The following is a 27,621-nucleotide window of genomic DNA, read 5'->3' as shown; positions in this document are numbered from 1 at the left end:
GCCCCCATGTTACCCCAAATGCCCCCATGTTACCCCAAATGCCCCCATGTTACCCCAAATGCCCCCATGTTACCCAGAACCACAAGCCCGGCTCTGGTCGGGTTGTTTGGACAGTGAGCGGACTCAGAGGTTCTTTAAAGCCCGTTTTATTGGTTCTGTTCTACAGGTTAAAGTGACGTTACCGGGGCGCAGCGTCAGCCGGACCCGGTCCGTTTCTGGTCCGGTTCCGACACTCCGCTTCCCCAAACACACAAACAGGAAGTGATGTCATACGCTCGGCTCGTTAAATAACACATTAAAGCGGAAGTGAATAAAACCCGATCAGATTCGGCTCGTCGACCTGGTTGCCATGGAGACACGGTTTTCGTGACGACGTCTGAGTAATCTGATTACTCTCCCCTGTGTTGCCATGGAGACCCAGTCCATCAAAATGCAACGTACACCTGACAGAGGTCACTTGACCTCCAGCCAATCAGGTGATCTCTGATTTGCTGACTGAGGGGGTAGGGTTGACAGTAAGAGGTCAAAGGTCAGAATCCAAACACACTAAAAAATCCCTGAAAGCTGCTCCGACCTCAGGCTGCAGCTGCAGCGAGCTGATTGGTTCAAAGAGGTTCGTTAGTGGGCGGGGCTAGTCCGCGGTCACAGGTGCTGCCAGTCGATGGCGACCAGCGTCTGATTGGCCTCCTGAGCGTGACCTATGACCTCAGCAATGCCGTGCTGCCGCCACAGACGCTCAATCTTCTGGTAGCGTTCCGAGGAAAGGTGGAGCGGATTCCCCCGCCTGCAGGGAACAAATAAAATCAATCCATCAATAATCACTTCATCAGATAATGCCGACTCAGCACCATCCTGGTTTCATCCGATCAGACCAAACCAGGATTTATTCCGCAGACCAAAGAGATCGATCACAGATTCATTGATGCTTCGCTACCAAACCAACGACTTATTGATTATTGATGAGTTAAAGGAAATAAACAGCAGATCGACTGAATGCATGTTTGTTAATAAAAACAAACATTATAATCCTACCCATCATCTGCTCAAACTTAGGGTTAACTGGTTCCCCTTTACATTCTGGTGCCGATCCGGTAATATCTAAGAACTTATCTGTGGGTCTGGACCTGTTCTAAAACAAAGTGTGGCTCAGTTTGAACTCTGCTGCCACCTAGTGGCTCCACCTGATTACTAACCCTGTACCACTTCATGACCCACTTCTCTAATCCCCTCAATACAATGGTCTATTAAAGGCCTTCAGAAACACAATGGAATAATAACAGTCCATTAACAATGGTGTTTTAAAATTACACTACTTGACTCAAGAGCAAAATGAATTGGTGATATTTTAATGCAAAATGATAAAATAAGAAAAGCCAAACTTATTGGCTTCTGATTGGCATGAGCGCTGACTGATCAGTTAAGGCTCCAGGATCATTTCATTCCGGCCGCGTTCACCTGCTGCCCTGGTTTTGTGCAACAGCTCTGCGGTGGACGGGTCCCCCACTGGGGCCCCAGAGAGCAGAGCTAACTAACTCTGACTAGAGGGCAGCTCAGTGATGCTCCAGACAGGACAAATCAACTCAACTCTGAGTCAAGTTACCTCGAGTTCTGAGTTCAGAAGCCCTGATCAATGGAGCCCAGATAAAACATTAGGACATACTTGAGGCCAGGGTCGGTTTCTCCATAGTCGTCCAGGTACGGTGGGGGATAGAAGCAGCCCTTAGTTTTACCTGCAACAAACAACACCTGGCTCTCCCTGACCCTGCACACACACACACACACACACACACACACACACACACACACACACACACGGTAACATCGTCGCAGCCTCAATAACAGGTGTAATAAACGCAGGGCAGCTGTGTTACCTGAGGAATAGGCCAACGCCCGCCCCACAAGTGAAGGTGTGGGCGGTGCAGGCGCCGACGTCTTCTCCCTCCACCTCCGTCTGGCAGCAGTAGCTCTGAGAGCACAGCATGCAGCCACAAACCAGGCAGAGCGTGGGGGCGCGAGACTTATCCCCACCGGACCGCGGACACCTGCAAAGGACACAGCAGCTAGCTTCAGGGGCTAGCTTTAGGAGCTAGCTCCAGGGGCTAGCTTTAGGAGCTAGCTTCAGGGACTAGCTTTAGGAGCTAGCCTCAGGGCTAGCTTTAAGCGCTAGCGTCAGGGGCTAGCTTTAGGAGCTAGCCTCAGGGGCTAGCTTTAGGCGCTAGCCTCAGGGGCTAGCTTTAGGCGCTAGCCTCAGGGGCTAGCTTTAAGCGCTAGCATCAGGGGCTAGCTTTAGGAGCTAGCCTCAGGGGCTAGCTTTAGGCGCTAGCCTCAGGGGCTAGCTTTAGGTGCTAGCCTCAGGGGCTAGCTGGCTAGCTTTAAGCGCTAGCCTCAGGGGCTAGCTTTAGGCGCTAGCTTTAGGCGCTAGCCTCAGGGGCTAGCTTTAGCTATAGCTTTAGCGCTAGCTCAGGGGCTAGCTTTAGGCTAGCCTCAGGGCTAGCTTTAGGAGCTAGCCTCAGGGGCTAGCTGGCTAGCTTTAAGCGCTATCCTCAGGGGCTAGCTTTAGGAGCTAGCCGCAGGGGCTAGCACCAGCCTGCAGTTCTCCTCCTTTCATTCGGGGTCGCTCACGTGAAGCTGGAGGCCTGGTTGATCAGGATGCTGTAGTCTTCTGGCAGATCGATCAACCTGTTGGACTCTCTGGGGAACCGCACCAAGACTCCGCCCCCATGGAGCACCTGGCTCACACCTGGATGGCAGCACCACCTGGAGCAACACACACACACTCAGTGACAGCTGCCCCACTGGGTTGTTCTGGCTTTGGTTTCTCTAATGGCCAGCAGCAGATCACCTGGCTGGTCAGATATCAATTTACATAAATATCGGACTGGGAGTAGACTGCGGACTATGGCGGGGAATTAGAGGGGAGGATCAGGGTCAGAGTTCATGACCAACACATGACACGACTTCGCTGCTCCTCCTCCTTCTGCCCCCCCGGGGCTGATGTGACGCACCTGGCAGCTCACCTGGACCAGTGGTCAGGTGGGTTACCTGTGGATTAGCGGTTCCAGCAGTGTACGGTGTTTCTGGTACAGCAGCAGCAGATTGGAGGGCAGACTGAGGTAGCTACACAGCGCCTCCCACTGGCCAGGTCCAGTACCTACAGCCAATAACAAACGGGTTCAAGTGAAGCTGCCACAGTGGAGGTGTTCAGTGTGCAGGTGCTCTCACCCAGCAGGTCAGCAGGGGGCGACGCAGAGTTCATGTAGTGGAAGAAGAGGGCTGCGGTGCGGAGGAAGGGCAGGACGCCGGCTCGGACACACCTCCATAGTCGCCACCCAGAGGGCACGTCAGGTAAACACCTGCTCAACACACACGCCTCGTCAGCCGATCGCATTCTCCACCCACACGCCTGATGGAACCAGCGTCACTTACCTGCCCAGGAGATCCCTCAGTCTGCCGTACAGCTGACAGGTGAGCCGCTCCTCCTCTGAGTCCTCGCCTTCCTGATCCATACTCAGCTCACCTGGACACCACAGGGACGAGCCGTCTCTGTCTGAATGTCCTCCCTACCGGCGCTGAAGGTGAGCAGCACCTGAACCAGGTGAGCCAAAGTGACCAGGTGAAGCAGGTGAAGGTGAGCTGAATCCACAGAGCTTTGTCCTGATTGGTCCAGACTGTGCAGAGAGTTGTAGGACAAGACGCTGTACACCTGCAGACAGGAGACAGGGGGTCACATGAGGGTCACCTGGGGGTCACATGAGGGTCACCTGGACACTACCAGGACTCACCAGGAGGTGGAACATGTCCACGTCCAGGATGCAGGGAGTGTCCTCCAGCTGGGAGTCCGGAACCAGAACCAGCACTGGACCAGACAGAAACCAGTTAGTGTGTGTGTACTGTGTGTGTGTAGTGTGTAGTTTGTGTGTATTGGTGTGTGTGTGTGTGTGGTGTGTGTGTGTGTGTAGTGTGTGTGTAGTGGTGTGTGTAGTGTGTAGTGTGTGTAGTGGTGTGTGTAGTGTGTGTGTAGTGTGTAGTTTGTGTGTAGTGGTGTGTGTGTAGTGGTGTGTGTGTGTGTAGTGGTGTGTGTGTAGTGTGTGTGTAGTGGTGTGTGTGTGTAGTGTGTGTGTAGTGGTGTGTGTAGTGTGTGTGTAGTGTGTAGTTTGTGTGTAGTGGTGTGTGTGTAGTGGTGTGTGTGTGTGTAGTGGTGTGTGTGTAGTGTGGTGTAGTGGTGTGTGTAGTGTGTGTGTAGTGTAGTTTGTGTGTAGTGTGTGTGTAGTGTGTAGTGTGTGTGTAGTGTGTAGTTTGTGTGTAGTGTGTGTGTAGTGTGTAGTTGTGTGTAGTGTGTAGTTTGTGTGTAGTTTGTGTGTAGTGTGTAGTTTGTGTGTAGTGTGTGTGTAGTTTGTGTGTAGTGTGTAGTTTGTGTGTAGTGTGTGTGTAGTGTGTAGTTTGTGTGTAGTGTGTGTGTAGTTTGTGTGTAGTGTGTGTAGTTTGTGTAGTGTGTAGTTTGTGTGTAGTTTGTGTGTAGTGTGTGTGTAGTTTGTGTGTAGTGTGTAGTTTGTGTGTAGTTTGTGTGTAGTGTGTGTGTAGTGTGTAGTTTGTGTGTAGTGTGTGTGTAGTGTGTGTGTAGTGTGTAGTTTGTGTGTAGTTGTGTGTAGTGTGTGTGTAGTGTGTGTAGTGGTGTGTGTAGTGTGTGTGTAGTGTGTGTGTAGTGGTGTGTAGTGTGTAGTTTGTGTGTAGTGTGTGTGTAGTGTGTGTGGTGTGTAGTTGTGTGTAGTGTGTGTGTAGTGGTGTGTAGTGTGTAGTTTGTGTGTAGTGTGTGTAGTGTGTGTGGTGTGTAGTTTGTGTGTAGTGTGTGTAGTGTGTGTAGTGTGTGTGTAGTGTGTAGTGTGTGTGTAGTTTGTGTGTAGTGTGTAGTTTGTGTGTAGTTTGTGTGTAGTGTGTGTGCAGTGTAGTGTGTGTAGTGTGTGTAGTGTGTGTAGTGTGTAGTTTGTGTGTAGTTTGTGTAGTGTGTGTGTAGTGTGTGTAGTGGTGTGTGTAGTGTGTGTGTAGTGTGTAGTTTGTGTGTAGTGTGTGTGTAGTGGTGTGTAGTGTGTGTTGTGTGTAGTGTGTGTAGTGTGTGTGGTGTGTAGTTTGTGTGTAGTGTGTGTAGTGTGTGTGTAGTGTGTGTGTAGTGTGTAGTGTGTGTGTGTTTGTGTGTAGTGTGTGTGTAGTTTGTGTGTAGTGTGTAGTTTGTGTGTAGTTTGTGTGTAGTGTGTGTAGTGTGTAGTTTGTGTGTAGTGTGTGTAGTTTGTGTGTAGTGTGTAGTTTGTGTGTAGTTTGTGTGTAGTTTGTGTGTAGTGTGTGTGCAGTGTGTGTGTAGTGTGTAGTTTGTGTGTAGTGTGTGTGTAGTGTGTAGTGTGTGTAGTTTGTGTGTAGTGTGTAGTTTGTGTGTAGTGTGTGTGTAGTGGTGTGTAGTGTGTAGTTTGTGTGTAGTGTGTGTGTAGTGTGTGTGGTGTGTAGTTTGTGTGTAGTGTGTAGTGTGTGTGTAGTGTGTGTGTAGTGTGTAGTGTGTGTGTAGTTTGTGTGTAGTGTGTAGTTTGTGTGTAGTGTGTGTGTAGTTTGTGTGTAGTGTGTAGTTTGTGTGTAGTTTGTGTGTGTGTGTGTAGTGTGTAGTTTGTGTGTAGTGTGTGTGTAGTTTGTGTGTAGTGTGTAGTTTGTGTGTAGTTTGTGTGTAGTGTGTGTGTAGTGTGTAGTTTGTGTGTAGTGTGTGTGTAGTGTGTGTGTAGTGTGTAGTTTGTGTGTAGTTTGTGTGTAGTGTGTGTAGTGTGTGTGTAGTGTGTAGTTTGTGTGTAGTGTGTAGTTTGTGTGTAGTGTGTGTGTAGTGGTGTGTGTAGTGTGTAGTGTGTGTGTAGTGTGTAGTTTGTGTGTAGTGTGTGTAGTTTGTGTGTAGTGTGTGTAGTGGTGTGTAGTGTGTAGTTTGTGTGTAGTGTGTGTGTAGTGTGTGGTGTGTAGTGTGTGTAGTGTGTGTAGTGTGTGTGTGTGTGTGTAGTGTGTGTGTAGTGTGTGTAGTGTGTAGTTTGTGTGTAGTGTGTGTAGTGTGTGTGTAGTGTGTGTGTAGTGTGTGTAGTGTGTAGTTTGTGTGTAGTGTGTGTGTAGTGTGTGTAGTGTGTGTAGTGTGTAGTGTGTGTGTAGTTTGTGTGTAGTGGTGTGTAGTGTAGTGTGTGTAGTGTGTGTGTAGTGTGTGTGTAGTTTGTGTGTAGTGTGTGTGTAGTTTGTGTGTAGTGCTGTGTGTAGTTTGTGTGTAGTTTGTGTGTAGTGTTGTGTGTAGTGTGTGTGTAGTTGTGTGTAGTGTGTGTGTAGTTTGTGTGTAGTGTGTGTGTGTGTGTGGTGTGTAGTTTGTGTGTAGTGTGTGTGTAGTGTGTGTGTAGTGTGTGTGTGTGTGTGTAGTGTGTAGTTTGTGTGTAGTGTGTGTAGTTTGTGTGTAGTGTGTGTGTAGTGTGTGTAGTGTGTGTAGTGTGTGTGGTGTGTAGTTTGTGTGTAGTGTGTGTGTAGTGTGTGTAGTTTGTGTGTAGTGTGTGTGTAGTGTGTGTGTAGTTTGTGTGTAGTGGTGTGTAGTGTAGTGTGTGTGTAGTGTGTAGTGTGTGTGTAGTGTGTGTAGTGTGTAGTTTGTGTGTAGTGTGTGTAGTGTGTGTGTAGTGTGTGTGTGTAGTGTGTAGTTTGTGTGTAGTGGTGTGTAGTGTGTAGTTTGTGTGTAGTTTGTGTGTAGTGCTGTGTGTAGTTTGTGTGTAGTTTGTGTGTAGTGCTGTGTGTAGTGTGTGTGTAGTTTGTGTGTAGTGTGTGTAGTGTGTGTAGTGTGTAGTGTGTGTAGTGTGTGTGTAGTGTGTGTGTAGTGTGTAGTGTGTGTGTAGTGTGTGTGTAGTTTGTGTAGTTTGTGTGTAGTGTGTGTAGTGTGTAGTGTGTGTAGTGTGTGTGTAGTGTGTGTAGTGTGTGTGTAGTGTGTAGTTTGTGTGTAGTGTGTGTGTAGTTTGTGTGTAGTGTGTGTGTAGTGTGTAGTTTGTGTGTAGTTTTGTGTAGTGTGTGTTGTGTGTGTGTATGTAGTGTGTAGTGTGTGTGTAGTGTGTGTGTTGTGTGTAGTGTGTAGTTTGTGTGTAGTGTGTGTAGTTTGTGTAGTGTGTGTGTAGTGTGTGTGTGTGTGTGTAGTGTGTAGTGTAGTGTGTAGTTGTGTGTAGTGTGTGTGTAGTTTGTGTGTAGTGTGTGTAGTTTGTGTGTAGTGTGTGTGTAGTGTGTAGTTTGTGTGTAGTGTGTGTAGTTTGTGTGTAGTGTGTGTGTAGTTTGTGTGTAGTGTGTGTGTAGTGTGTGTGTAGTTTTGTGTGTAGTGTGTGTGTAGTTTGTGTGTAGTGTGTGTGTTTTGTGTGTAGTGTGTGTGTAGTGTGTGTGTAGTGTGTGTAGTGTGTGTGTAGTTTGTGTGTAGTGTGTGTGTAGTGTGTGTGTAGTGTGTGTGTAGTGTGTGTGTAGTGTGTGTGTAGTTTGTGTGTAGTGTGTGTGTAGTGTGTAGTTTGTGTGTGTGTGTGTAGTGTGTAGTTTGTGTGTAGTGTGTGTAGTTTGTGTGTAGTGTGTGTGTAGTGTGTAGTTTGTGTGTGTGTGTAGTGTGTAGTTTGTAGTTTGTAGTTTGTGTGTAGTGTGTGTTGTGTGTGTAGTGTGTGTTGTGTGTGTGTAGTGTGTGTGTGTGTGTGTAGTGTGTGTGTGTAGTGTGTAGTGTGTAGTTTGTGTGTGTAGTGTGTGTGTAGTGTGTGTAGTGTGTAGTTGTGTGTGTAGTGTGTAGTGTGTGTGTGTAGTGTGTAGTTTGTGTGTGTAGTGTGTAGTGTGTGTGTAGTGTGTGTGTTGTGTGTGTAGTGTGTAGTTTGTGTGTGTAGTGTGTAGTTTGTGTGTGTAGTGTGTGTGTAGTGTGTAGTGTGTGTGTGTAGTGTGTGTAGTGTGTAGTTTGTGTAGTGGTGTGTAGTGTGTGTTGTGTGTGTGTATGTAGTGTGTAGTGTGTGTGTAGTGTGTGTTGTGTGTAGTGTGTGTGTGTGTAGTGTGTGTGTAGTGTGTAGTTTGTGTGTAGTGTTGTGTAGTGTGTGTGTTGTGTGTAGTGTGTGTAGTGTGTAGTTTGTGTGTAGTGGTGTGTAGTGTGTGTTGTGGTGTGTGTGTGTAGTGTGTGTGTGTGTAGTGTGTAGTTTGTGTGTAGTGTTGTGTGTGTGTGTTGTGTGTAGTGTGTGTGTGTGGTGTGTAGTTTGTGTGTAGTGGTGTGTAGTGTGTGTGTTGTGTGTGTGTATGTAGTGTGTAGTGTGTGTAGTGTGTGTGTAGTGTGTGTGTAGTTTGTGTGTAGTGTGTGTGTAGTGTGTAGTTGTGTGTGTAGTGTTGTGTAGTGTGTGTTGTGTGTAGTGTGTGTGTGTAGTGTGTAGTTTGTGTGTAGTGGTGTGTGTGTGTTGTGTGTGTGTAGTGTGTAGTTTGTGTGTAGTGTTGTGTAGTGTGTGTGTTGTGTGTAGTGTGTAGTGTGTTTAGTGTGTGTGTAGTGTGTAGTTTGTGTGTAGTGTTGTGTAGTGTGTGTTGTGTGTGTATGTAGTGTGTAGTGTGTGTGTAGTGTGTGTGTTGTGTGTAGTGTGTTTGTGTGTAGTGTTGTGTGTGTGTGTAGTGTGTGTGTAGTGTGTAGTGTGTGTGTAGTGTGTGTAGTTTGTGTGTAGTGTGTAGTGTGTGTAGTGTGTAGTTTGTGTGTAGTGTTGTGTAGTGTGTGTGTTGTGTGTGTGTGTAGTGTGTGTGTGTGTAGTGTGTAGTTTGTGTGTAGTGGTGTGTAGTGTGTGTTGTGTGTGTGTAGTGTGTAGTGTGTGTAGTGTGTGTGTGTAGTGTGTGTTTGTGTGTAGTGTGTGTAGTGTGTGTAGTGTGTGTGGTGTGTAGTTTGTGTGTAGTGTGTGTGTTGTGTGTGTAGTGTGTGTGTTGTGTGTGTGTAGTGTGTAGTTTGTGTGTGTGTGTAGTGTGTAGTTTGTAGTTTGTGTGTGTAGTGTGTGTGTAGTGTGTAGTGTGTGTGTAGTGTGTAGTGTGTGTGTGTGTGTGTAGTGTGTAGTTTGTAGTTTGTAGTTTGTGTGTAGTGTGTGTGTGTGTGTGTAGTGTGTGTGTGTGTGTGTAGTGTGTGTGTAGTGTGTAGTTTGTGTGTGTGTGTAGTGTGTAGTTTGTAGTTTGTGTGTAGTGTGTGTGTTGTGTGTGTGTAGTGTGTGTGTGTGTAGTGTGTGTGTTGTGTGTGTGTTGTGTGTGTAGTGTGTGTGTGTGTAGTGTGTAGTTTGTGTGTGTAGTGTGTGTGTAGTGTGTAGTTTGTGTGTGTAGTGTGTGTGTAGTGTGTGTGTGTGTGTGTGTGTAGTGTGTGTGTGTGTAGTGTGTAGTTTGTGTGTGTAGTGTGTGTGTAGTGTGTGTTGTGTGTGTAGTGTGTAGTTTGTGTGTGTAGTGTGTGTGTAGTGTGTGTGTAGTGTGTAGTTTGTGTGTAGTGTGTAGTTTGTGTGTGTAGTGTGTGTGTAGTGTGTAGTGTGGTGTAGTGTGTGTGTGGTGTGTAGTTTGTGTGTAATGTGTGTTTGTGTGTGTAGTGTAGTTTGTGTGTGTGTGTAGTGTGTAGTTTGTAGTTTGTGTGTAGTGGTGTGTGTGTGTGTGTAGTGTGTGTGTGTAGTGTGTAGTGTGTGTGTAGTGTGTAGTTTGTAGTTTGTGTGTAGTGTGTGTGTTGTGTGTGTGTAGTGTGTGTGTGTGTAGTGTGTGTGTGTAGTGTGTATGTGTGTGTGTGTAGTGTGTAGTTGTAGTTTGTGTGTAGTGTGTGTGTGTGTGTGTAGTGTGTGTGTGTGTGTGTAGTGTGTAGTTTGTAGTTTGTGTGTAGTGTGTGTTGTGTGTGTGTAGTGTGTGTGTGTGTGTAGTGTGTGTGTAGTGTGTAGTTTGTGTGTGTGTGTAGTGTGTAGTTTGTAGTTTGTGTGTAGTGTGTGTGTTGTGTGTGTGTAGTGTGTGTGTGTGTGTGTGTGTGTGTGTGTGTGTGTTGTGTGTGTAGTGTGTGTGTGTGTAGTGTGTAGTTGTGTGTGTGTGTGTGTGTAGTGTGTAGTTTGTGTGTAGTGTGTGTGTGTAGTGTGTAGTGTGTGTGTAGTGTGTGTGTGTGTAGTGTGTAGTTGTGTGTGTAGTGTGTGTAGTGTGTGTGTTGTGTGTGTAGTGTGTAGTTTGTGTGTGTGTGTGTGTAGTGTGTGTGTAGTGTGTTGTGTGTGTAGTGTGTAGTTTGTGTGTGTAGTGTGTGTGTAGTGTGTAGTGTGTGTGTAGGTGTGTGTTGTGTGTGTGTGTGTAGTGTGTAGTTTGTAGTTTGTGTGTGTAGTGTGTAGTTTGTGTGTGTAGTGTGTGTAGTGTGTAGTGTTTGTGTGTGTGTAGTGTGTGTGTGTGTAGTGTGTGTAGTGTGTGTGTAGTGTGTGTGTGTGTAGTGTGTAGTTTGTGTGTGTAGTGTGTGTGTAGTGTGTGTGTTGTGTGTAGTGTAGTTTGTGTGTGTAGTGTGTGTAGTGTGTGTGTAGTGTGTAGTTTGTGTGTGTAGTGTGTAGTTGTGTGTGTAGTGTGTGTGTAGTGTGTAGTGTGTGTGTAGTGTGTGTGTAGTGTGTGTGTGGTGTGTAGTTTGTGTGTAGTGTGTGTGTTGTGTGTGTGTAGTGTGTGTGTTTGTGTGTGTAGTGTGTAGTTTGTGTGTGTGTAGTGTGTAGTTTGTAGTTTGTGTGTAGTGTGTGTAGTGTGTGTGTAGTGTGTGTGTGTAGTGTGTAGTGTGTGTGTGTGTGTGTAGTGTGTAGTTTGTAGTTTGTGTGTAGTGTGTGTGTTGTGTGTGTGTAGTGTGTGTGTGTGTGTAGTGTGTGTGTGTAGTGTGTAGTGTGTGTGTGTGTGTGTAGTGTGTAGTTTGTAGTTTGTGTGTAGTGTGTGTTGTGTGTGTGTAGTGTGTGTGTGTGTGTGTAGTGTGTAGTTTGTAGTTGTGTGTAGTGTGTGTGTTGTGTGTGTGTAGTGTGTGTGTGTGTGTAGTGTGTGTAGTGTGTAGTTTGTGTGTGTGTGTAGTGTGTAGTTTGTAGTTTGTGTGTAGTGTGTGTGTTGTGTGTGTGTAGTGTGTGTGTGTGTAGTGTGTGTGTTGTGTGTGTGTTGTGTGTGTGTAGTGTGTGTGTGTGTGTGTGTGTAGTTTGTGTGTGTAGTGTGTGTGTAGTGTGTAGTTTGTGTGTGTAGTGTGTGTGTGTGTAGTGTGTAGTGTGTGTGTAGTGTGTGTGTGTGTAGTGGTAGTTTGTGTGTGTAGTGTGTGTAGTGTGTGTGTTGTGTGTGTAGTGTGTAGTTTGTGTGTGTAGTGTGTGTAGTGTGTGTAGTGTGTAGTTTGTGTGTAGTGTGTAGTTGTGTGTGTAGTGTGTGTGTAGTGTGTAGTGTGTGTAGTGTGTGTGTTGTGTGTGTGTGTGTAGTGTGTAGTTGTAGTTTGTGTGTGTAGTGTGTAGTTTGTGTGTGTAGTGTGTGTAGTGTGTAGTTTGTGTGTGTAGTGTGTGTGTGTAGTGTGTAGTGTGTGTGTGTAGTGTGTGTGTAGTGTGTAGTTTGTGTGTGTAGTGTGTGTGTAGTGTGTGTGTTGTGTGTGTAGTGTGTAGTTTGTGTGTGTAGTGTGTGTGTAGTGTGTGTGTAGTGTGTAGTTTGTGTGTGTAGTGTGTAGTTTGTGTGTGTAGTGTGTGTGTAGTGTGTAGTGTGTGTGTAGTGTGTGTGTAGTGTGTGTGTGGTGTGTAGTTTGTGTGTAGTGTGTGTGTTGTGTGTGTGTAGTGTGTGTTGTGTGTGTGTAGTGTGTAGTTTGTGTGTGTGTGTAGTGTGAAGTTTGTAGTTGTGTGTAGTGGTGTGTGTAGTGTGTGTGTAGTGTGTGTGTGTAGTGTAGTGTGTGTGTGTGTGTGTAGTGTAGTTTGTAGTTTGTGTGTAGTGTGTGTGTTGTGTGTGTGTAGTGTGTGTGTGTGTAGTGTGTGTGTAGTGTGTAGTGTGTGTGTGTGTGTGTGTAGTGTGTGTGTGTGTGTGTGTAGTGTGTGTAGTGTGTAGTTTGTGTGTGTGTAGTGTGTAGTTGTAGTTTGTGTGTAGTGTGTGTGTTGTGTGTGTGTAGTGTGTGTGTGTGTGTAGTGTGTGTGTTGTGTGTGTTGTGTGGTGTAGTGTGTGTGTGTGTAGTGTGTAGTTTGTGTGTGTAGTGTGTGTGTAGTGTGTAGTTTGTGTGTGTAGTGTGTGTGGTGTAGTGTGTAGTGTGTGTAGTGTGTGTGTGTGTAGTGTGTAGTTTGTGTGTGTAGTGTGTGTGTAGTGTGTGTGTTGTGTGTGTAGTGTGTAGTTGTGTGTGTAGTGTGTGTGTAGTGTGTGTGTAGTGTGTTTGTGTGTGTAGTGTGTAGTTTGTGTGTGTAGTGTGTGTGTAGTGTGTAGTGTGTGTGTAGTGTGTGTGTTGTGTGTGTGTGTAGTGTGTAGTTGTAGTTTGTGTGTGTAGTGTGTAGTTTGTGTGTGTAGTGTGTGTGTGTGTGTGTGTGTGTAGTGTGTAGTGTGTGTGTTGTGTGTGTGTGTGTAGTGTGTAGTGTGTGTGTAGTGTGTGTGTATGTAGTGTGTAGTTTGTGTGTAGTGGTGTGTAGTGTGTGTGTGTGTGTGTGTGTAGTGTGTGTAGTGTGTGTGTAGTGTGTGTGTTGTGTGTGTGTGTGTAGTGTGTAGTTTGTAGTTTGTGTACCCGACAGCAGCCTGATGAAATGGTTCTGAACGGTTCTGATCGGAGCGGTGGTCCAGCAGGCTGAACTGAACCGGGTCAGAGAACTCAGACAGTCATCCTGAAACAAGGCAGGTCAGGCAGAGGTCAGAGATCAGAGGTAACCCTGAGGCTGAAGGTGTAACACCAGGAGGAGCTCTCACCTGTCGGCAAGGTAAGCTCCCAAACAACGGCTTCTTGTCATCCATCAGGAGGCGCTCTGCAACGAGACAGACAGGAAACAGTCAGTCCTTAGCAGGGGTTACCTGCCAGGTGAGGCCTGCCAGGTGAGGCCTGCCAGGTGAGGGCTACCTATGCTCTGTATGGTGTAGGCGCAGGTGGACCAGCTCAGCACCGGGACTCGGGGGTCCTGCTCGTTGGGGTTGACCTTGAGGCCGATCTTGTAGGCCGACATGCTGAAAGTGTTGATCATCTCGCTGACGCCGCTGGAGAACGGATTCCTGAGGGAGGAAGTGACATCGCTGCTGATATCATCAGTAGTACCGCTTAGCCCCGCCCCCCAGACGTCGGGACTCACTGTGGAACAAAGCCGACCCTGAACCCGTCAAGAAACTCCAGCTCCACCTGCTGGGCTGCACCTGCAACACACACCCACCTGAACACCTGAACACCCGCTGATAGCCCCGCCCCCCGGCAGGTGACTGACCATATGACTGCTTCCTGTGGGTGGAGTCTAGTGCTGCTGCCTGCTGAGTGGTTCTCTTCAGCCAGGTCTCTAGACATGGATGCTCCACACTAAGGACAAACAGAATCAGAAGCTCCGGCAGCGCGGCACGTCACACGTGTACCTGAGCGTGCGGTACCTGCGGTCAGGTGAGCAGGCGTGAGGCAGCAGGGGGATGACGGTGTTGCTCAGACACTCGCACAGCGGACACAGGAATTCCCCGTTCTCCACGTCGTAGCTGGTGTGACCTCTGAGCCGCTGCTGCCGCCGCTGCTCCTTCTGCTGCACCGCCTCAAAGTACCTGAGCACACACAGGTGGGGTCAGACGGGGTCAGGCCGCCCGCCTGTCGATGGGACGGACATGGCTGCAGGTGGTCACCTCTGCCAGCAGGTGGCGTGCATGATGTGTCCGCAGCTGGCGGTGTGTACCCCACCGAGAGGTCAGGGTGCATGAAGAGCGGGTTGAGGCGTTCTGCAACAGAGACGAGTTGTCAGCTCCGACCAATCGGGGAACAGGTGGCAGAGGCCACGGCTAAGCTCCGCCCACCTGCGTCGGGGAAGGCGCGGCTGCTGCGGTTCTTGGACAGCACGGTGGATCTCTGGATGAATGCTGCCAGCACCATGGCTCTGCCGTGACCTCTGACCTCCTGCTCCTCCTGACACAGGATGCAGGTGACCAGCTGGCGGCGCTCGGCCCCGCCCGACCGGCAGGGCCCACGCAGATCTGAGCGGCACAGGTGGGCTCCGACCTGCGAGGACTGGGAGCAAGGAGAACTCAGTGGAGACAAACAGAAACCACTGGACAGGTGGGTGTCCAGGTGTGTACAGAGGAGAGCCTCCAGGTGTACCTGGGCTCGGCGGCGGCGGCCTCCAGCTCCTCCATGCTCTGCTGGAACAGCTCCTTGTTCTCGTTGATGAAATGTTTCTGCATCTCAGACATCTGGGCCATGACCTTCTCCCTGCGGAGCCGCGCCATCTCCGCCTTCCTTTTCCTCTCCGCCTTGTCCTTCACCATCTGCGGGACGCCGACCAATCAGAGGGCAAGTCGGACAGGAAGCCGGCCAATCGGCGCAGAGGGCGGGTCGGATAGACAGGAGGCGAAGGACTCACCTCCTCTGGGCGGCGGCTGTGGCTGACGCTGACGCTGGAGCCAGACGTTCGCTCCCTGGAGGTTTTGATGTTTCCACCATCTGCACACCAACACACCACAACTGACTCACTGGGAACCAGTTCAGCCACTGGAGCAGCCACTGGAGCAGCCACTGGAGCAGCCACTGGAGCAGCTACCTTGAGGATCCAGGTGATCATGTCCTTGTGGACCTCCAGGTGAGGGCGCTCTGCAGGCTCTCCAGCAGAGCCAGGATGCTTCCGGAGGTGCTGGGAGTCTCACCTGGACCTGAAACACAAGTGAGTCCCGGTCAGACCGGTTCCTCCTCACCTGCACACCAGGTGAGCTGAGCTCAGGTACTGACGTGTGATCTTGCTGCTGAAGGTGAAGGAGATGTCTTCGTCTCCGCCGCCGCTCTCCAGCTGCTGCTGCTCCTCCAGCAGCGCCATGGCAACCAGGTGCAGCACCTGCAGGGAGAGGCAGCATTGGAACCAGAACCAGAACCGGGACCGGAACCGGGACGAGGACCAGAACCAGAACCAGAACCAGGACTCACCCTCTGCAGCATGGACTCGGTCCAGCCTCCTCCGCTGGGCTCCGCGGCCCACTGCAGCACGGCGCCCTCTAGTGCCAGCAGCGCGTCGCACTGCAGCAGGTTGACCAGGCTGCCGAACAGCGGGCAGAGGGGGGGCGGCCGGGGCGGGGGCAGGGCTGCACGCACACACAGGTAACCATGGTGACCAGGTGAGTCAGATAAGTATCTCATTCGGGAGCCGCCAATAAATTTATTAAATGCTTTTGTATTGAAGTTATAACATTTGTTATAACTTTTTAAAAAATTGTAAAAATGTTACTTTATGGATAAACTCTTCTAGGGTTAAAGGTCAGAGGTATGTGCAGCGACTGCAGCCTATTATAAAGCCCTTTTTACTATTATCAAAACTGTAGAAAAAAATGACCTTTTGTACGTAGCGAGTCTGTGGGGGTCAAAGGGCACGAAGCCTAATTCTTATTGAATGAGCGGAGTTTGAACCTCCTATAGTTCTGAGATCCAGCCTGAGCTTTTCACCGTGTGCGGTTCTGACGGGTCGCTGGTCGGCCGACATCTGCTCTTCTGCCCAGATGGGGGATGGATATCCGCCCAGATGGGGGATGGATACCCGCCCAGATGGGGGATGGATATCCGCCCAGATGGGGGATGGATATCCGCCCAGATGGGGGGTGGATATCCGCCCAGATGGGGGATGGATATCCGCCCAGATGGGGGATGGATATCCGCCCAGATGGTGGGTGGATATCCGCCCAGATGGGGGATGGATATCTGCCCAGATGGGGGATGGATATCCGCCCAGATGGGGGTGGATATCCGCCCAGATGGGGGATGGATATCCGCCCAGATGGGGGATGGATATCCGCCCAGATGGGGGATGGATATCCGCCCAGATGGGGGGTGGATATCCGCCCAGATGGGGGATGGATATCCGCCCAGATGGGGGGTGGATACCGCCCAGATGGGGGATGGATATCCGCCCAGATGGGGGATGGATACCCGCCCATTCCCCAGAAGTGATTCTAAACTTCTGGGTCGTTTAGAGTCACAGAAAATCTCCAGCAGGGGATCAAAGTTCGAACTGAACTACGAAGCTCTGATGACAGAAAGACGATGAGCCACGTCTTTCACGGTAACAGCACTACGATCAGGCAGCATGGAATCGTACATGTATGACGGTTCATGTAATTCCCGTCCTAACTTCGTGTTGCTCTGGACCGTGAAGCAGCTCCAGCCCCAGGTCGGTGACCCCTGACCTCTGACAGGAAGTGGTGCTCACCTGTGTCCTCGCCGTTCTGCCTCCTCAGCTTCCTCTGAGCCTCCTCGGCCTGAAACACAACCCGTAACTATGACAAGCCGTAACCACCCGAGCAAGCGCTGGAGCCGGATCGGTTCCGACCCGGTTACCTTCGACTGATCTGCCCGGCTGTAGTGATGGAAGTACAGGTCGAAGTGTTTGGACCACTCAGGACGCAGCTCATACAGGCCCCGCCCCGTCACACCTGGCTTCCTGTCAACACAACACACCTGCTGCTGACCGCTGTTAAGGTGGACATGTTTAAGGCAGAAGGCCAACAAACACAGACTGACCTGAATAACGCAACGCTCTCAATGACTCTCTCCAGACCCGTCTCCTTGTTGCCCTGAAAAACACCACGCAGCCAGGTGAGCGGCCAGGTGAGCGGCCAGGTGAGCGGCCAGGTGAGCGGCCAGGTAACCATATAACGGCTGTGTCTTACGTTCTCAGGCAGAGCCTTGACCAGCTCGCTATGAGCCATGGGTCTGATGCACAGCTGGTGGAGGATCTCCCTCCTCACCTCATCCAGCGGCTCCACCTGGCCGACGCCCGGAACGTAGCGCTCACCTGGAGGACCGGGACACGCCAGAGGTCAGCTCACCTGCCACAGGTCAGCCAGAGGTCAGCTCACCTGCCGGACTCACCTACCACCATGATAATGAGGTGCAGCATCTCCTCTATCAGCGTGTTCTGCTGGGCCAGGTCCTGCAAACAAACCGCACAGAACCGGGAATTGAATTATACGTCCATATGCCCATCCCAAACCCAACCCGTTCTGGGTTCTGACCCGGTTCTGACCTTGTTGGCCTCCCTGTATCTCCTCCGCAAGTCGGCAGCGCTGAAGGTGTGGAAGAGTTCGAAGCGGCTCAGAACAATCATCAGGAAATGGTTTGGATCCATCATGGAGGCACCGACCTGGAGAAACAGCAGCTGTTACCGGACCAACCAGAACCAAAACAGAACCAGAGCTGACTCAAGCGGGCCCAACTAGAACCACCTTACCTGAAGCATGGCCAGGTCCTTGTCGAACATCTCCACTCTGCACTTGACGTTGTGGTAATAGTAGATCTGGAACACAGGAAGCATCAGCAGCTGTTCCTGCACACCTGGGCCTCTCAGCCAATCACAGACGCTCACCTGGTTGATCAGAGAGAAGCCGTTCCTCCTCCACATCCCAGCATGCACCTGGGCACAGAGCACCAGGCAGCGCAGCGGCAACTCTATCAGCTGGTGAGGGCTGAGCTCCCCCTGGTGGACAGAGGCAGTGATTGGTCAGGAGACCGGAGGTCGCCCGGCTGGCCGGCCACCAGAGGTCAGCCGGCCACCAGAGGTCAGCCGGCCACCAGAGGTCAGCCGGCCACCAGAGGTCAGCCGGCCACCAGAGGTCAGCCGGCCACCTTCCAAGGTCAATCCGAGGTCGCCTTGTGACTGACCAGGGGCAGCTGCTCAGGGAGTCGTGACGCCACCTTGGTCCTGCTGAGGAGAACATGGAGTCCTGAGAGGAGAAACAACCAGGTGAGGATCAGGTGAGGATCAGGTGAGGATCAGGTGAGGATCAGGTGAGGATCGGCGATGTAGACACCATGATGCTCCTCTGGTCGCGCCCGCTCACCTGCTAACAGCCTGCACACGGGCAGGTGGATGGACACCTTCTCCTGGGACACCTGGTACCTGAACGTGTCCACGGTGTGACCCGCCAGGCTCAAGCTGATTGGCTGCTCGCTGTCCGGCAGGCCACCCTGGCACTGACTGAGCGCGCTCAGACACTTCTTATACGCCTCGATCAGAACGTGCTCCTGAGGGTGCAGACGGTGACATGATCAACACCTGAGTAACACAAGCCCCGCCCCAGAGTAACAAGGTAATGTTGGCCAAAACCTCCCACTGCAGGATTGGAAGATGACGTCAGAGCTGCACCATGCTACATGGTACGACTACATGGTACGGCTACATGCTACGGCTACATGCTACGGCTACATGCTACATGCTGCGGCTCACGTCAGTGCTGCACCACTCCTGCATCATGGTGATGATGTGCGTCAGCTTCATCTGCAGGGTGAAGGCCGCCTCCCACTCCGGCTCCATCTCGATGTGTTGGCCCACCTGTCTCACCACTGGGTCCATGCCCTGCAGGGGCACGCAGGTGCAGTGAGGGGCGGGCCCCAGTTGAAGCTCCTCTTCCAGTCCACAGCTTACCTGCATGCACCTGAGCAGGTCCAGAAAGGCTTCGAAACCGTCCAGGAACTTGGTTCTGAGCTGCTGGCTCCACTGCGGCGGCGGGGAGATCAGGACGTACCTGCAGACACAGCGGACCCAGTGAAAGGCCTGGGGGGCAAATGCCAGGTACCAGGCAGGACCGGGCCTTACTTCAGGTCTCCGATGAGGCTCTGGACCCGGCCGAACTTGAAGGCCTGCTGGGCGGTGTAGCGGTCAAACTGGAAGCGGCCTTGAGCGTCGCGGTGGCGAAGCTGATCCACAAAGGTTCTGATAATGGTCATCATCAGGTTCTCCTCCACCATCAGCATCCGGGCCTGCAGGTACACACAGCCGGTCCTGAACCGGCCCACTTCCTTATGCCAGCAGTGGCTGCAGGTGAAAACTGGTGAGCATAGGCTCCGCCTCCTTCGTCTGGGACTAAGCCGGCTCTCTGGAGCTAATGGAACAGCTTCCTGGAACAGGAACTTCCTGTTTCCTTAACGCTAACAGCAGCTAAGCTAACTGTGGCTAAAGGCGTTCACAGACCTCTGGAGCCTTCGTGCTTTACAGGATTTATTTTGACCAAATCGATAATCAATTATCCTCAAAATCTATTGATTTCTCATTCAGTCCAAACTTATAAACACTGTTTACTCAAAGTCAAATTCTGTTGCTTGCATAGTGAACTTATTTAATAAGTTTAATCTGATTTGGAGTTAATTTTACGCACAGTAGATCCGTCTGAAACGTGGCCGCTAGAGGGCGCCATAGAGCCGGTTCAGACTGTGAACTGGTTCCACTCCAGCCTGCATTCCTCCAGTCTTCCACTCAGTTTCTAGATGAACAGTTAACCTCTGACCCCGCCCTCCTGGTGGTGTTGGACCAGAACTCACCTGAGCTCAGCAGAACCGGGTCAGTACCGTCGGGGAACGGGAACTCACCAGCGAGGGAACAGTGAAGATCTGCACCGACAGGTCGGTGACGGAGAACTGCCTGTCGTGGTCGTCTCTGATGAAGTCGCTCTGCAAGCGCTCATAGTTCTAGGGTTCGGGGTCAGGGGTCGGGGCAGGAGGGGACAGAGAGAGAGCGGCGTTGGGGCAGCAGAAGAAGAAGAGCTACTCACCACGGTCGGCACGGTGAACAGCTGCACCGACAGCGCCGTCACCGACACCAAGCGGTCGTGGTCGTCCCTCCATGAAATCTGTCTGCAGCCGTCTGTAGTTCTACAGGGGCAGAGGTCACCTCAGGGTCAGAGGTCAGCCCCCAACACATAGCAGGGAACGAATCAAGAATCTGGCTGCCATCGGTTGGTCCTGCTGACCTCTGACCTGCAGCACGACATGGGTCACCCAGAACCGGTTCTACTGGTTCAGTTTAGTGGTGATCAGAACCAGAACCAGAGGTCACACTGACCTACGAAACCACTCTGGTTCTGGACCCGGTTCTCAACTCAGAACCTTGGCACAGTTTTGGACCTATAACAACCTCCTGGTTCCGCATGCGGTCTGGTCCAGGTTGGGTCAGGTCAGGTGGGTTCTGTGTGTGGTCAAGTGTGTCCGGTCCGGTCCGGTCCATCGGGTCTGGTTACCTTGGCGAACCGGATGGCGAACAGCTTCTTGAACTTGCGGTCCATCAGCACGCTGTTCATGAACAGCTGGTGGTAAACGTTCCGGGCTCCTGCACAGTCAGAACCATCAGAACCTGCCAGGCCCGGCGCCCACCCCTGCCTGTGAACTCTGACCTTTCCACATCTTGGAGTCGTTGAGCATCAGGCGGTCCACCAGTGAGGAGTTCTCGCCCTCCGGACCGGGTCGTAGCCCCACCTGGCACAAGATCCGCCTCAGGCCATCTGAAAGACTCACAGTGAGGGAAGCCGCACCCCAAAGCATCGTGGTAACGCTGCCCACCCCAAAGCATCGTGGGTAATGCTGCCGAGACGTACCAGAGTACTGGATGATCTGGCCCAGCCAGCTGAGCGCCTTCAGAGCGAAGCACTGATGAGCCACCAGCGCCGAGTGCATCACCTGGACCCGCAGGGGCTTCGACTGCCGGCTGGTGCTTCTCTGAGGGGCAGAGGTCAGGGGTCAGAGGTAAGGGACAAACTCTGGCTCCGCCCACACGACTGTCTGCAGCTCACCACAATGACGGCCTTCGCCTGTTCACAGAACTGATGGTCTCCGAACCGGACCGACTTCCTGCCCTGCAGAGACGGAGAGGGTCACAACCACAGGTCACGGCAAACTACGAGAGCGGTCTGGATCTAAACCTGGACCCGGTTCTGGACCCGGACCGGGTGCTGTACTGACGTCTCTGTCCACGGTGGTGGCGAAGCTGACGGCGTCCTTCTGGCTGCAGTTGACGGCTTTCTGCAACGTGTAGATGACCTGCTCATAGGTGTGGATTTCATCATTGAACAGCATGCAGTAGTAGCTGTCGCTCCGCTGCCTGCAGGGGAAACAGACTCACTCAGAACAGCAACACGGCACTCTGCTGCTGCAACAGCTAACCTGCACAGCTCCACTGCTGTCACAAATGACATTGAAACAAAATCCAGTCCATCATTTGATTCCTCTGGATCCTTTTGGAGCAAAAATATCTAAACTATCTAAAGTTCAGATCTGCCATGGCTGACACCTGCTGCCTCAGGTTTGTAACCAGTTTCTGACTGAGAAACCAGTAACCTGCTCCCAGCGTCAAAACCTCACTGAGGAAGAAACTGCATCACTTTGGTATTTCTGCTGTACCTGACGGATATTTGCATTTAAAATAAGTTTCATTAACCATTTTTCTATCTTCATGTATGAGGTAGATCTCAGCTGGCCGGTGAGAGGAAATGTAAATGTTGGTTTCAAAACGTTTGGGCAGCCCTGGTTTAGAGGCTAGCTGTTAGCCAAGCAGCTAATAGTTCCCCCACAGGGCTAGCTAGCTGAACCTGGTGCTCAGTTAGCAGTTGTATTTGAGTTAGTAGCTTAGCATGATAACCATCTTAGCATTAAAACTGGTCCAGGCTGATCCATCCTGGGAGCAGCAGCAGCTCAGGTTCGGCCCAGTCTGGACCACTTAGGTCCAGTTCAGTCCAGTTCGGACCACCGTGACCCGGTTTGACCTGGTCGGGACCTACGGCGGCTCTAGGCCTGCAGGCAGCTGGTCCTCCTGCTCCCAGGTCAGCAGGTCGACGGCGTACTGCAGGATGATGGAGAAGATGCTGTAGCTCCTTTCCTCCACGGCAGGGGGCAGCAGAGAGACCGGGTCCTGGAACACAGGCAGCAGAAACATGCTGTGAGTCTGGGCCCGGGCGGGTCGGAACCGGCTGCTGGTTAGAACCGGGCCGACAGCGGTCTCACCTCCTCGGTCTCCCGGTTCTGGTCGGTAGGCGTGTGGTTCTGGCAGGACGGACCGGTCTTCCAGGCCTCAGTGTCTCCACAATCGCAGAAGCCTCCGCCTCCTGACGTGGTCATCTGGGGGACAGAGAGGTCCGGTCAGCCGGGTTCTAGTGGTTCTGGTTCTGGTTGGACTCACCCGGTAGCGATGGTGGCGGTGGGCGCTGGCCAGGAAGCACTGCATGCACAGAACACAGGTCGGGTCGGCCGCACACTCCCTGAGAACACACCGGGTCAGAATGGGTCAGAACCTCGGCCCGGTTCTGATCCCTGAACACTGGCTTTGCTGATATCCTGTTCCAAAACCAGTCTGAAGAACCGGTTCACAGCTGGCAAACCAGAACTTCTGAGAACAGAACCCCAACCCGACCTCCAGGGAAACACAGAACCAGGTCCGAAAGACTCCCGATTGGTCCCAACATGGCAAATAATGTGGACCATCCCGGTCCCTGCAGATCCTTACCGGTCCCTACCGGACCCTAACAGATCCTCATCGTTGTTCTCGTTCCCAGTTATCTTATGGTGTTTTAATGGTTTTAATGGTTCCAGGTTGGTGACAGTTTCTCTCTCAATGCTACGGTGGCCCACAGGTTCAAACACAAAGCTAACGGTGAAACTAGCTGCTGGCGCATGAACTATGCTAACTCCACAGGAAACAGAAGCTTAAGGGAAAACTAAACAACCACCTGAAATCTGCAATTTGTAACTTTTAGAAAGGATCTGTCTTTTTACATATTTATTACACCATGTCGTTAGTTTGAAAAGATCGATCTCCTCCACCTTCAATCTGAGCTACTGTGGCCTTTGAAGAAATGCACCGAAAACAACCAATCAGAGTCAGGAGGCGGGCCTTAGTGCAGTCAATCAACTCATGTATGCTCACTTATATGTGATAATAGCAGAGAAACAACTGTTTATCTGCTGTCATTGGTGGCTATGCTAACGAGCCTAGCATTTATGAGAGGTGCTGCTGTCATCAAAGGGGAGATAAGCAGCACACACACACACACACACACACACACACACACACACACACACACACACACACAGACACACACACACACGCACACAGACACACACACACACACACACACACACACAGACACACACACACACACACAGACACACACACACACACACACAGACACACACACACACACACACACACAGACACACACACACACAGACACACACACACACACACACAGACACACACACACACAGACACACACACGCACACAGACACACACACACGCACACACAGACACACACACACAGACACACACACACGCACACACAGACACACACACACAGACACACACACACACACACACACAGACACACACAGACACCACACACACACACAACACACACACACACACACACACACACACAGACACACACACACACCACACACACACACACACCACACAGACACACACACACACACACAGACACACACACACACACACACAGACACACACACACACACACAGACACACACACACACACAGACACACACACACGCACACACAGACACACACACACAGACACACACACACACACACACAGACACACACAGACACACACACCAGACACACACACACACAGACACACACACACACACACACAGACACACACACACACACCACACACACACACACACGCACACAGACACACACACACACACACACAGACACACACAGACACCACAGACACACACACACACACACAGACACACACACACACAGACACACACACACAGACACACACACACACACACAGACACACAGACACACACACAGACACCACACACACACACACAGACACACACACACACACCACACACACACACACACACACACACACACACACAGACACACAGACACACACACACACACAGACACAGACACACACACACACACACAGACACACACACACACAGACACACACACACACACACACACACACACACACAGACACACACACACACACACACACACAGACACACAGACACACACACACACAGACACAGACACACACACACACACACACAGACACACACACACACAGACACACACACACACACAGACACACACACACACACACACACACACACACACAGACACACAGACACACACACACACAGACACACACACACACACACACACACACACACACACAGACACACACACACAGACACACACACACGCACACACACACTGACACACACACACACAGACACAGACACACACACACACAGACACACACACACACAGACACACACACACACACACACACACACACACACACACAGACACACAGACACACACGTGAGACTGACAGCAACTAACCCGCCTCCTGGCTCTCACAGATTAGTTGTCTCATGCCATACTATCAAAACATGGTGACAGATTCAACAAAGATGTTGTAGTGGAAAATCTTAAGGTTACTGTGGTTATTATCTGAATCAACACACACTGAATCATGTGAAGCACGAGATCATGAAAAACGATTCTGAAGCAGGTTAGTTTCTCTGGCCTTGGCGCTACAATGAATTGTTTCTACATCTCTCATGACTCCTGGTGAAGAAGATTTGTGCGTCTGCCCTCAGTTCTGTAAACAAGTAGATAATCAAACTCTGTGAACGGATGAAACTCCCCTATAACCAGGGTCCCCAAAGTGGGTCCCTGAGGGCTGCATCCTGCATGTTTTAGTCTCTCCCTGGTTTAACTGGATCAACTGAGGCTCGTTAGAGACAGAAGGAAAACATTGAGCTGCTGAAAAGGTTGTCACTACCACCAAGGAGAGAACTAAAGCATGCAGGATGCAACCGGCCCTCCAGGACCCACTTTGGGCCCCTGCTCTAAGCTGTAACTGACTTTGGCTCCAGGCTCTTTCTCTTGACTGATCAGTGAGCAGAGACTTTGAATAAATACTCATTAGAAGATATAGTCTCTCTGGTTCGTTGGGTTTGAAACAGTTTTCCTTCAATATTGTTAAAGAAAAATGTTCACAACAATGTAAAAATGTCTTTTTAATAAAAGCTGCAGTAAAGGAATCCTCCAGGCCACTAGAGGGAGTCGACCAGCAGACAGGATGTGCAGAAGGCAGAAACGGCTCTATTCTTCACAACATTACAGTACAGCAGCATATTTACGTGGGTGATCTTGGTGACTCCAGACTCCCCTAGTGGACTGGAGGACTTCAGCCTGTGGAGCCAGGTAGCAGTTTTATACTCGCTGTTTTTGATTCTGTATGTTCTGTTTCCTGTTTGCAGTGTTTCCCTGTTTGTGTGTTAAGTTAGCATCGTTAGCAACATTAGCAGTAGTTTCACCGTGTAACGACCTTGTCTTCCTGTTCCTACATCACAGAAATAAAGGAATGTATAATCAAAGAAGGCCAGATTTTGTTGAACAGTCAATTGTTCCTGAACTTATTGTAATAATAAACTTCTTAATAGTGATAAACAATAATACTGCTGTTTTGACTTTAATGGTAATAGCATAGTAATGCAGGAACACATTCTCAAATTTACAATTTGATGAACATTTAACGCTGAACTAGAAGACATTTTAAATATCCAAAATAAACTGAGTGATGAAAAGACATTTATTATTCATGGTAGAAAGAGAGAACTGATCAATTATGTCAATGGAAATTATTGATATTGTTTCACCATGAATAGGTCAGGTGACTTACCTGCAGGAGTAGGTGGGCTCCCCCACCTTGAAGACGTGTCCACAGAGCGCCGCCGCCCCCCCGCCCTGCTGCAGCAGCGCCAGGCCGGCCGCCGGCTCCTCCCCCAGCAGGAGCCACTCCAGGGGGGCGAGGATCAGCAGCTGGAGGGCCAGCTCCTCCCGCTGCTCCTCCCGCTGCTCCGCCACGCCGCCCCCCTGGCACAGGATGCGGGGCACATACTCAGCCAGGTGGCGGTACACCTCCTGCTGCAGGTCGGAACACGCCAGCCAGCGCTGAGGAGGATGAAGGTCAGAGGTCAGCAGGGGTAACCAATCAGGTTACTGCTAGAAAGAACCGAATAAAACCTGCAGCTGACCCAGAACAGAAACGCTTCTGATGGAAAACACATCCAGATTCCCTTCATCAGCTCCCTGTTAATCCAGTCTGTAATCAATAATCAAACAGTAACTGGTTCTGTTGGGTCCAGCAGTAGGATGGGAGGCGGGTCATTCAGTCCCAGTTCACCGTGAATATTTGTGGTATTAAAACAAAAGTTACGTATGTAACTACGGTTCTATGAATCCCGGATGACCGCCAGAGCTTCTCTGTCACTCAGAATCCTTGCATTTCGTGAGAAGATTCTGTAGGAACAGAGCGTCGGATGACGTCATGCTATATAGCCTCTGATTGATCATCCGATATGTCACAGGTGTGACTCTTTTGGTATTATTACCCTACTGACCGCCCTCTGGCGGTCCGTAGGGATGAAATAGAACCTTCCTGACCTGCTGGCCGGGGTCATCCTGAGCTCCTCCTGTAGTCATGATGCTACCGGCTGCTGCAGGACGACCTGGCCTCTCCCCTCTCCTTCTTCTTCTACTACTCTCCAGTTTGCACCGTTTGCTGTCATTGTAACTTTTTATTTCCTGTTATTTCTGTCCATGGCAGCTCTGGGTTCTGATTGGCTGATTCCTTCCTGGAGGCGGCTGACATGATGCTGATCGCTCTCCCTCTCCTGGTATTGACCTATTTTTCTTCTGTCCAGGTCTTCCAGAACTTTCTTGTCTGGGTCCGAATCTGGATGCGGTTCTGTGATCCAGCAGTAATCTGATTACACAACGCTGACCCGGATCCCGCCGCCACTCTCAGGTCATTACTGGGTGGCTTCAAACCTGCAACCTCAATCTGAGACCCCAGGGTGGCCGCCAGGATAAGGGGTCTGACCTGACCTTTGACCCAGGTCCACCTCAAAGACTCCTCTACACGCAGAGTCTCAGCCTGGGAATCGAACCAGCGACCCCCGGCACCCTGCGGGGTGCCTACTGGAAGGCGTCCACAGCCACGCAGCTCGCCGTCAATATCAGCTATTTCCATGGCAACTGTCATCTGGTCCACAGGTGAAATGAGGCACACCTGATCATGTTTGTAAACCTGTGCGTGACGTCACCAGCTGTCCAACTATCCACAGCCCGCGGGAACCGACCCAGTACTCCCCAGAACCCTGAATGAGAGTGAGAAGCCCCGCCGCCGCTACCGAGAGGAACACCGGGAGCTGACGGCCGCCGGTGTGGCTCCAGGTGTTCCTCCAGGACCAGCGGCGCTAGCGCCGTTAGCTCCGAGGACGTTAACCCGAAACAGAAGCCTCAGAAGCGGCCTGGGTCCGGCGGGCTGCGTCGGCCGGACCCGCAGCCTCCGGAGCCACTCACCGAGGCGGCGTCTCTGGGGGAGAAGCTCATGAAGTCCGCGCTCAGAGCGGGCGGAGGATCTCTGGAAGGCTCCGCCATCTTGGCTCCTTCTCTGGTCGAAAACATCCGGAAGCGGAAACTGTTACGGAGGGGGCGGGACTTCGGCTCAATTTGGCCATATTAAGGCGGGCTTATGTCAAATGGGGCGTGGCTCATTTGTTTTATTCATTGATTGATTTCATAATAAATAAAAACTGAGAAAATGTTTATGGCGATTTTATGCTTTTATGACATAAATTAAGGCACTTATTGATGAAATGGTCC

General features: G+C 50.8%; 1 protein-coding gene across 1 annotated transcript; it reads right to left on the bottom strand.

Moving 5' to 3' along the window:
- Positions 1 to 130: 130 nt before the first annotated feature.
- On the bottom strand, positions 131 to 27,419 carry LOC129355071 (E3 ubiquitin-protein ligase UBR2-like). Its single transcript, XM_055024625.1, is given in 49 exon segments — positions 131 to 784; positions 1,661 to 1,762; positions 1,872 to 2,042; positions 2,623 to 2,757; positions 3,043 to 3,151; positions 3,223 to 3,353; positions 3,427 to 3,517; positions 3,565 to 3,703; positions 3,783 to 3,856; positions 12,701 to 12,797; positions 12,880 to 12,935; positions 13,028 to 13,176; positions 13,254 to 13,314; positions 13,383 to 13,471; positions 13,540 to 13,701; positions 13,780 to 13,834; positions 13,837 to 13,872; positions 13,948 to 14,109; positions 14,112 to 14,158; positions 14,249 to 14,415; positions 14,511 to 14,581; positions 14,678 to 14,734; positions 14,737 to 14,796; positions 14,873 to 14,975; positions 15,065 to 15,219; positions 16,338 to 16,386; positions 16,466 to 16,568; positions 16,649 to 16,701; positions 16,798 to 16,922; positions 17,000 to 17,060; positions 17,154 to 17,270; positions 17,358 to 17,423; positions 17,493 to 17,603; positions 17,789 to 17,850; positions 17,968 to 18,151; positions 18,354 to 18,482; positions 18,552 to 18,651; positions 18,723 to 18,886; positions 19,493 to 19,591; positions 20,140 to 20,228; positions 20,293 to 20,400; positions 20,494 to 20,614; positions 20,689 to 20,751; positions 20,858 to 20,996; positions 21,673 to 21,803; positions 21,896 to 22,009; positions 22,071 to 22,149; positions 25,634 to 25,905; positions 27,319 to 27,419. Coding segments are annotated over 49 exon segments (5,238 nt in total). The 5' UTR covers positions 27,397 to 27,419; the 3' UTR covers positions 131 to 642.
- Between the last annotated feature and the right edge of the window lie 202 nt (positions 27,420 to 27,621).

The sequence above is a fragment of the Poeciliopsis prolifica genome, unplaced genomic scaffold, assembly GCF_027474105.1.
Source record: "Poeciliopsis prolifica strain line A6 unplaced genomic scaffold, Auburn_PproV2 SCAFFOLD124, whole genome shotgun sequence".
In the NCBI taxonomy this organism is placed as follows: domain Eukaryota; kingdom Metazoa; phylum Chordata; class Actinopteri; order Cyprinodontiformes; family Poeciliidae; genus Poeciliopsis; species Poeciliopsis prolifica.
Note: the sequence above shows the minus strand (reverse complement) of the source record. Positions and strands in the feature narration are given on the sequence as shown.